This window comes from Amblyraja radiata, chromosome 39 (genome assembly GCF_010909765.2).
Source record: "Amblyraja radiata isolate CabotCenter1 chromosome 39, sAmbRad1.1.pri, whole genome shotgun sequence".
Taxonomy (NCBI): domain Eukaryota; kingdom Metazoa; phylum Chordata; class Chondrichthyes; order Rajiformes; family Rajidae; genus Amblyraja; species Amblyraja radiata.
Genome location: NC_045994.1, coordinates 16,916,536 through 16,926,174, shown reverse-complemented (window position 1 = coordinate 16,926,174; position 9,639 = coordinate 16,916,536). Strand labels below are relative to the sequence as shown.

At 41.1% G+C, this 9,639-nt stretch overlaps 1 protein-coding gene across 2 annotated transcripts; it reads left to right on the top strand.

Moving 5' to 3' along the window:
- Nucleotides 1-588: 588 nt before the first annotated feature.
- Nucleotides 589-8,481, top strand: LOC116967504 (low molecular weight neuronal intermediate filament-like). 2 transcript variants are annotated; one of them, XM_033014135.1, is made up of 5 exons: nucleotides 589-696; nucleotides 731-1,458; nucleotides 2,955-3,272; nucleotides 3,970-4,094; nucleotides 5,184-8,481. In XM_033014135.1, the coding sequence occupies exons 2-5, from the start codon at nucleotides 757-759 to the stop codon at nucleotides 5,407-5,409; spliced, it is 1,371 nt and encodes a 456-aa protein (XP_032870026.1). In that variant the 5' UTR covers nucleotides 589-696; nucleotides 731-756; the 3' UTR covers nucleotides 5,410-8,481. The 2 variants fall into 2 exon arrangements, with proteins under 2 accessions (XP_032870026.1, XP_032870027.1); XM_033014136.1 differs by having other exon boundaries at nucleotides 668-1,458.
- The last annotated feature ends 1,158 nt before the right edge of the window (nucleotides 8,482-9,639 follow it).

Genomic DNA, 9,639 nt, shown 5'->3' with positions numbered 1-9,639 from the left:
ATAATATATTCAGAGATTGAATTACTATCAATAAAACCTCAGCGTTCTTCCTTCCGAGAATGCAGGGGAAATTAAATACAGTAATAATATTAAAACTCGCAATAGGTTGACGGCGCATTCAGTGCGAAAATGTTTTAACTCCATCTTGAGGTATTTATGACATCCTGCCAGACAGTGTATCTAACCGTTTCTGGCCAGACAGTAATATCTAGATGTCGAGAAAATTGAAAGTAAAAGGGGAATAGTCAAATGTTCACATCTCACTGATTTGCAGCATGAAAATGGGCAAACTAACACACTGTAACGATGCATCATTCCTTTCACTTCTCCAGCTGTGATTTATAACCGAAAGATTACACCATGATCGTTCTGAAAAGGTTTTTTTAAATCAATAGATGTTTCTCTGATAATGTCGTCCCTTCGCTTGTTAAAAAATCAGCCCATCGCGTGTTAAATATCGACACGATTGCATACATTTTCTGCTGAAGTCAGGAAATGAGATGATCACTGCGTGCCAAGATCCAAGGAGGAACGACACGCTCGAGGGGTCGCAGCAAGGGAGGGTCGGTGGGGAGGGGTTGGAGGGGGTGTTGGGCGCTGCCGATTCGCTCTGGCCGTTCACATGTTGGGTACTAAAGGGAGGCTTTGCAGAGGTGCCTTTGTTCATTCGACGCAGGGCGAGTCGAATCGAGTCCACTCCACTCCTCTCCTCTCATCCTCTCATCCGCTCCTCCTCTCCTCCACCCGGCCCCAAAGATGAGCTACTCTTCCGAGTACTACCATGGCTCTTACCGTAAGGGTTACGGCGACAACCTCCGGTTGTCCGGCCGATTGACATCAAACAGCCCTTCCAGAAACTCAGTGACCAAAGTCTCCATGTCCAGAAGCCTCTCTCCTTTCTCTTACAAAAGGTCGAGTGCCTATCCTTCTTCCCTCGACTCTTTCGACCTGTCCCAGTGCACGGCGGTCAACAATGAATTCAAGATTATCAGGACCAACGAGAAGGAACAGCTCCAAGGGCTGAACGACCGCTTCGTCACTTACATCGACAAGGTGCATCACCTGGAGCAGCAGAACAAGGTGCTGGAGGCCGAGGTGACCCTGCTGAGGCAGAAGCAGGCCGAGCCGTCCCGTCTCAACCAGGTGTACGAGCAGGAGATCCGCGACCTGCGCACCCGGGTGGAGGAGCTGAGCCATGAGCGGAGCCAGCTGCGCCTCGACTGCGAACATCTGGCCGGCTGCCTGGACAAACTCAAGGACAAGTACGACCAAGAGCTTCAGCTGCGAAAAGAGGCCGATGCCACGCTGAAGGTGTACAGGAAAGACCTGGATGATGCCACTTTGGCCAGGCTGGAGCAAGAGAAGAAGATCGAGTCTCTCCTTGATGAGATCGCGTTCATGAAGAAGGTCCACCAGGAAGACCTGGCCGAGTTACAAGCCGCATTGCAGGCGTCCCAGGTACATATGTAGAGATGTAGAAAGCGCCCCGCCTCGGCGGTCAGCGTGAGTCCCTTCCAGAAGCGCCCCAGCATCTGAAACCTTAACCATTTCTCTCCACAGAATCCGCCTGCCCGTTGAGTGTTTCCAGAGCTTTCTGTTTATATTTCAGATTCCTAGCATCTGCAAGTTCTTGATATTCACATTCAAGACAGCCATGAGTTTTGTTTTGTTTTACATTATGATATTGGGTTAGTGCAAGAAAGTAGCTCAGGTTGTCATTTGTATCGTTTATTGAACAACATTTTATACCGGGGCCGAATGGCCTGCTCCTGCTTTGTATGTCCACGCGACCCTGATGTAAAATGTCGGTTTTAAAATGTTCACTGAACTATATCTGTGTTCCATTCTCCGGCAGATGTAGGAGGATGCGGCGAAACTCTGCCCTCCCATTTATTGACGAGGAAGACTGTTGTCTGGAATTGAAGTAGACCAGGGCTCGGCTGCGGTGCGGTGCGGGCAGCGCTGCGGAACAACTGGTCTCAGTCCAGCTGCTGTTTAGTTAAAACACATCTGCATTTCCTATTCAATATTCATCTACCTCGAAAAAAGATGCTGTCAAAATTGTCTTTAACAAGGAACAACGTTAATGTTTTTTACTTAATTGCGTCAATATTTCTTTTGGTTTTCTTGGTTGTGTCGTGTTTTTTACTGTCATCAAGATGACGGAAAAAATGTGAATTATGTTCAATGGGTTCATTCTATTTCATAGAGTTGATTCATATTGTCGAAAATGTGATTTTTTTTTACCTCCGTCATTCCAAATACAGTCTGAATCATTGTTTATAAGAAATGAACAAGACTCTTCTACACATTCAGAATTACATTGCTAGCTAATATGACTTGGACTCACTGTCTGAAAAGGTTTGGGATTAGATTATTCTTATTGTGATCACCTTCAATTGAGTGACGAGGAACCATCAATGCTCCAGCCCTCCTTATACTGCATCCATTTTGTAATGCCGTCCTCCTGGGTAACCTCCAGCCCATTCACAGGGTCAGTGGGTAATAGATGGACCAAGGAGGGACATGGGGCAGATGGTGCTGAGGGAGAGGTAGGGATAGAGTTGGGGGACTAAAGCAGGTGGGTGAAGCAGTCAAGACTCAGACCGGTCAAAAATGCTTTATATAGATTCCTGGAGGCTCAGCCAATGAGCCATTCTCATGAGTGAGATTTGGTTATTAGACAATAGTGAGTCTAAATTATAGAATATCTAACAACATAACAAATACTGCAATGTGAATCAAAATGTTTAGAGTCAGTGATGGGTGCATTAGGAGGATGAGTGGTTGTTTATCTCCTGATGTTAATTTGAATCTGGATATGCCAACGCATGTACTTTCCATACTGCAGTCAAAATGCTGCATTCAGGCAAAACTCGCCATTGGAAAATGGTGCAGTGGTTTATGTTTCCAAGTCATGCAATCTCAATTTACGATCTAACCTCCAACTCCAGGTAACAGTGGAGGTCGATGTGAGCAAGCCGGATCTGACAGCTGCTCTGAAAGAAATCAGGTCCCAGTATGAGGTGATCGCCATAAAGAACCAGCAGACGTCGGAAGAATGGTACAAATCAAAATTCGCCAACTTCACGGAGAATGCAGCCCGCGGTAACGAGGCTGCCCGAGCAGCCAAAGAGGAGATTACCGAGTACCGGCGCCAACTGCAATCACGGAACATTGAAATCGAAGCTGTCAAATGCACCAACGAGTCTCTAGAGAAGCAAATGCTGGATATGGAGGACAGACACAATGCGGAGATCAACAACCTGCAGGTAGTCACCAAGTATTCAGCGGCAAGGTTCACCATCAAGACAACAGCCTCCCATCCCTCAGACCCTTTACTTTACAGTCCTACCTCTATGAATACATCTAACCCAATAGCTCACCCCTCTACTCTCTTTTCTTGATGTCATGGCACTGTTGTGCCTCCCATCACTTCCAGGGCACTCAATGCACCAAACACTTCTCTTTAACTAAACCCTTGATTTCTTCTCCTCTAAAACATTCCTTAAAATCCACCTTGCATGTCCTAATGTTCTCTTTGGCTGTGCATAATTTAAACCTCATCATCTTCTAATGGCATCTTTTGCAATTATAGATGATGTCTTATTGCAGACTTAAAGTACACATCACATACATTTGATACTGCATCATGGACCCTGATGATGCAGCCATCTTGCCTTGGAATTAAAGCACTGTCTTCAATATATAAATTGGTTCTATTCACAAGTCTTTTTTTCTTTCACTAATGTGGAAACCTCCATCATAAATGCAGCTTCTATCTTAAACCTTTGCTAATAGGTCACAAATGAAACTCTGCCAAGTCTTCCTATTTTGAATAGAAATGGCACCTTGATAGAAGCGTTCTCAGCCAAATGCTGTTAACCTGTTGCCAAATCACATACGTAGGTGTGAAAAACCAAAATATTTAAACTAAAGGCCTGACTGTGTTTCTTTTAATTTCAACAGGAAGCCATCAATGAACTTCAAAATGCACTGCATTCCACTAAGAATGAAATGACACAGCACCTGAGGGAGTACCAAGATTTGCTCAATGTCAAGATGGCACTGGACATTGAAATAGCTGCATATAGGTAAAAGTCAACTTTGTAAGAATGTCTTACTGAATTAATTAATCAAACCAGCTGTTTCTCACGCAGTAATTATACAAATGCAAGTATTACAAAAAGAATGTTGATAAACAGAATGTTCAAGAAATTAATGGAGAAATTAATGGTATTCCAATATCCACTGATGTTTCATGTTTAATTTGATCAAATCTTAAAATAATATACAAAATCTGTGCTAGATGCAGTGGATGTTGTCCCAGAACCAATTGCTTTTACAATATGATCAGTGAAACAATTTGCTTGTTGCAATCATATTTACTGGGATATTAAAATAAATATTAATAGCTATTGGTAGACAAGCAATGAGCTTTGTGGGGAAAAAAACTACTAGAAGAACTCAACGAATTCAGCAGCATCTGTGGGAGAGAGGAACTGTTGATGTTTTAGATGCATTACTATGGAGCGTGGAGAGGGAAGATAGTCAGTGTAATGAGATGAGAGGGAAGAGTGAGACAGGGTCAGTGGGTAATAGATGGACTAAGGAGGGATATGGGGCAGATGGTGCTGAGGGAGGGATAGGGATAGAGTTGGGGACAAAAGCAGGTGGGTGAAGCAGTCAAGACTCAGACTGGTCAAAAATGCTTTATTTAGATTCCTGGATTAATTCAAATTGCTTTTATTTTGATGATCTGTGAAATTTCCATTTGAAAAATAGACCTATTCAAGCAGTATAGAAACATAGAAAAATAGGTGCAGGAGTAGGCCATTCGGCCCTTCGAGCCAGCACCGCCATTCAATATGATCATGGCTGATCATCTAAAATCAGAACCCCGTTCCTGCTTTTCCCCATATCCCTTGATTCCTTTAGCCCTAAGAGCTATATCTAACTCTCTCTTGAAAGTATGGCATATTCAAATACCCCCCCCCAGTTGGTTCCCCTGTTCATCTCTGTTTGAATTACGATGTGAATCTGAAAGCATCATCTGTTACTATCAAACATTTACTAGGCTTGTATCAGATATCATTAAAATATATTTTACTCCTAAACCAAGGGAAATCCATACAAAAATCTGTACGTTTTAATCAAATTTAATATTTTGATTTATTTTTCAGGAAATTACTGGAAGGCGAGGAAACTCGGCTAAACACAGTAAGTTGCAGTACTCCTGCATTCATGATCCCTACCTTTTCCTCCACCATCTTGTCTGAGGCAAAGACCTTTACCACTGTTGGCATCAGGAAAACCACAAGAGGGGATGGCGCAGAGAAAACATCAGCCACGAGGAAGGGCAGGTCTTCAGATGAAGAGAAGGCAGGAAAAATGCAGAGCAAGAATTAATGCTTTTCATCATTCAATCTGCTTTCCCCTTCCAGTCACTTCACACATCTCCTGCACCCCACCCCAACCCAAGAACAAATACATAAAAATAAAGTTTCAAGCTTACAGGAAGGATATTTTGCAGTCTGCTTAAAAGGAATCAGCCAAGATTATTACATCTCAGTAGTCCTATTATATTCTAGCTATAAAGTATGAAGATATGGTTCACTCTAATCAATTAAAATTATTTTATATATGTTCGGGTTAACCAGATGTGTCTTGTTTCAGATAATTATATATTTATAATTTATCATTAATAGTTTGAAGGTATGTCAATGTTTGGAACTATGTCAGTACCCTTTATTAATTACAAACAGAATTTGCAATAATTGATGTGGACATTTTCAAAATAAGTTATTGTTTGGGAATAGTACCAATGACTGTTCTGCATTTGAAAATATTAGATCTTCCTTTTCCTGATCTCTCTCTCTGCCTCATGTTGTTCACCTGATTACCAGTTATTCCAATAGTGCAACAGCTTGCCTTAAATATAGAGGTCCTATAGTACTTCACAGAATTGTTGTCAATTGTCATCTCTGTGGCCTAGATTCAAAGGCATGGGTTAGAATTTAAATCTGACTCCCTTTGAAGGGTACTTTAAAGTTGAATATTATGCACATTCATCCTCAGTGCAAGATTGATTAATGTTCATTGGGGAGGCCACTAGCCTTACCCTTGCCCGTGTCCTTGACCCCAACCCCTCCCATCACAGTGTATAGCTGTGTCTTAAGACTTTTTCGCCATACTTCATCAAACCTTATCTGGTGCACAACCCAACATAGATTCTAATAAATGCAAGCAAGAAACAGACCGATCTGAAGAAGGGTCCCGACTCGAAACATTGTCTGTCCATTCCCTCCACAGATGCTGCCTGACTTGCCGAGTTCCTCCAGCACTTTGAGTTTTGCTCAGGAAACAGACCCTTCCACTTCTCCCTTGCAACCTCTACCTTCAGACAAGCCACGGTTGGCTAGGCTGCAAAGTCAAGTCGAGGTCATAGTCATATGCACAAGTACAGTGAGGTACAGGTACAATGAAAATCTTGCTTGCAGCACCATCGCAGGCACATAAACCACATACAAAAAAAAGAATTACACATAAATTCTGCAAGACAGTGAAAAGAAAAAGTGATGGAAATGTACTGATTGCTGGAATACTAAGAACTCCATGTATGTCTCCTTGCTATATCTGATCAGAGTATTTGTTGTTGGCCCTAAGTGTTTAATATGCACTGATGTTCTCCAATTAGGTTTGGTTCACTATTGTCACATACACTGAAGTACAGTAAAAAGCTTTGTGTTGCATGGTATCCAATCAAATCAGATAATACTATACATAAATACAACCAAGCCAAACTCAAATACAATAGGTAGAGCAATGAGGAAGATACAGAGTGCAGAGTATAGTTCTCAGCATTGTAGTGCACCAGGTGCAGACCCACAGTCGAATGTCTGTAGTAAGGTAGAGGATGAATCGGACAGTGCCCTAGCAGATGGGAGTGCCCAAGCTGTTCCTGAGTCTGGTGGTGCACACTTTCAAGCATCTGTATCTTCTGCCTGACAGGAGCAGGGGGAAGAAAAAATGATCAGCTTGGGACAAGTCTTTGTTAGTGTTGGTTTTAACTTAGACTGACATCAAAGATCATGGCATTGTTATCCAACAACAAAGACACTGTTGAGCCACACAAAGATTAGGGGGAAATTACCAACGGCTTAGTCACAATAGTAGATTTAAGGAACATCGTAAAGGAGGTAAAAGATGTAGACAGGCTTCGTTGAGGAATTCCAGAGATTGGGATGCCAGCCAAATCTAATGTTACAGAGGTGCAATCAGTTTAGTTTGATTTCAGACAAATACAGTAGAATGTTGGGATGAGGTAAGGAGATTGTAATGGGGACTATGACTTGAGTAATTTCAATCTTTTGTTGGAGAATTCCTCAATATTAATATCTTTCACCTTAAACACAAAATATTAATCAAAGTGATCCAGAAGAGGAATTGCAAAAATATGATGAGGCACTTCGAAGAGGTGAAAAAAAGCCACCAATCACCTTGTGTGGAGAGTTTAAATAAATCAATGATATGTTGTTGTCACACTTACCAAGGTACAGTGACATGCAATGTTTCGCATACAACCCAGTAAAATCATATAGCAGACCTCACCACAAGTGTCGCCACGTTTCTGGCGCCAAGTTCACCGAACAGTCCTATCTTCTGCCTGCCACCGCATGTGGCAGAAGGCAGCCCCCCGCCATTGAAGCAAAAGTAAATACACATGTGTGATATGCTCCTATGGAATGTTATTGTTACATTATTCCACATGTAATCTGGACAGCCAATTTCCCATGGATATAAACTTTAATCTCTCAAAATTCCAGATATCAAATGCAGAGCCTGAACAGGATCTATGTACTTTGTTCTCTTGACTCCCAACACATCTAGACTCTCCTCCTTTTGTTTAGTTTTGCTGCTAAAATTTTTTTTGTAAAATACCCGACTCTATTAGGATTGTGGCTTTTTTATTTCTCTTCCTGGTCTAACAAAAAGCATTTTCCTTGAGGATAAATATTCAGGACTTTTATCAATGTATTGCTGCTATATATAAGATTAACATTTATGCGAAGATGAGAAAAATTCCAAATAAGCCAAACATAATTAGAAAGAAATGTTGTATAATGTATTTCTAAAAGTGTAAAACTTCAAGGAGCCATTGAGCTAAAAAGTGAAGAGAGGAACATGTTATTAACTTGTAATAATCTTTTGAGACTGCAATGCATGATGCATCTTATGGCGTGCAAAGAACAGCTGTGGAATTAATCGCAGAGGAATTGCCTTAAGCTGTGAAAGAAGACAGGTATAAAATCCATCTCCATGGAATTGCAGCATGCTCATAGTGGTCTTATTAAATGTGAAAATCAACTGGTCACTGGAAAAGTCCCACTGCACAAAAATCATTCAAATCTGTATGGTTTCACCCTACTACAATAAAAAAAACTTTTGTCTTCTGATGCCAAATAAAGCAATCAACAAATATATGTTCTCACTGTCTTGTACTTCATTGTAGCATCTTGTCTTATACTTAATTTATAATATGGCTCAAATGATATGAAACAATTTGTTTATTAGATAGGGAACAGTTACAAATCTAAAGAACTGGTATTAACACCTGCTACCACCTATTGTCCGGACAAACTTATTCTTTCAATCATTTTAGCAAACATTGAATACAATTTGATGCTGTGCTTCTCATAACACAAGGTGCAACATCAGTAATAAATATGCAATTGCAATCAATCATTTTCTTTTAAATAAATGGTCATATCATTAGCCCCAACTCCTATAATTTCATTAATAGTTTTCTCATTTTCTTTCCACAGGCAATTTGGTACACAGATAAATTATGACTAGACTATGGCTGTGTTCACGCATGCCCCCAGACACCTTGCAAACACCTTCAAGGTACATGGAGAGTAACAAAATACATCGGCTCTGGAAGCCTTTATGGATGATTCACGATGTATAGAATCTATACTAAAATAAACCATTTGACCGAAATGGTCCCTAATGGAGTTTTATGCTCCCAGACTCCCCCATCCCACTTTCCCCCCTCCCTTTTTTTCTTCCCACATGTCCTTTGCTGCAGATGCGAAATTCTCACCATTTTGTTAAACAGGGTTCTCCCAAATTCTGCACTAGATTTACAAACCTAAAACTCATTTAAAGCACTTGATTGCTATACATCAGAAATAAATTAGTTTATGCCAAATAAAATCAGAAATTATGTTCTATCGAAAGAGGCCACATACATCTGCTGAGTCTCTGGAAACATAACAGCACCTCATGCTTTGATTTACATCTTTCATTAACTCTGACCTTGATATTTACTAGCGCAAGACTTCCAAGGGGGCTTGGGGATATAAGGAAAATCTGGAACTTTGTGAAATATTGACCAACAAATATGGTTTATTGTTTTACCAAGAACAATGCAGAAAAGGCTTTGGTCTTTGGCATTCTAATTCTCCTGCTTTAGATCATACAGGAGCATGTAGACACAAATTGTTGGCGTTAATCAGTGGGTGAGGCAGCATCTATGGAGTCTGAAAAAGGGTCTCGACCAGAAACATCGCCCATTCCTTCTCTCCAGAGATGCTGTCTCACCCGCTGAGTTACTCCAGCATTTTGTGTCAACCT

Coding starts and splice junctions, on each gene's coding strand:
- LOC116967504 (XM_033014135.1), top strand. CDS start 757: ATGAGCTACTCTTCCGAGTACTACCATGGCTCTTACCGTAAGGGTTAC. Junction 1,459..2,954: donor CCGCATTGCAGGCGTCCCAG/GTACATATGTAG, acceptor CTCCAACTCCAG/GTAACAGTGGAGGTCGATGT. Junction 3,273..3,969: donor CGGAGATCAACAACCTGCAG/GTAGTCACCAAG, acceptor TAATTTCAACAG/GAAGCCATCAATGAACTTCA.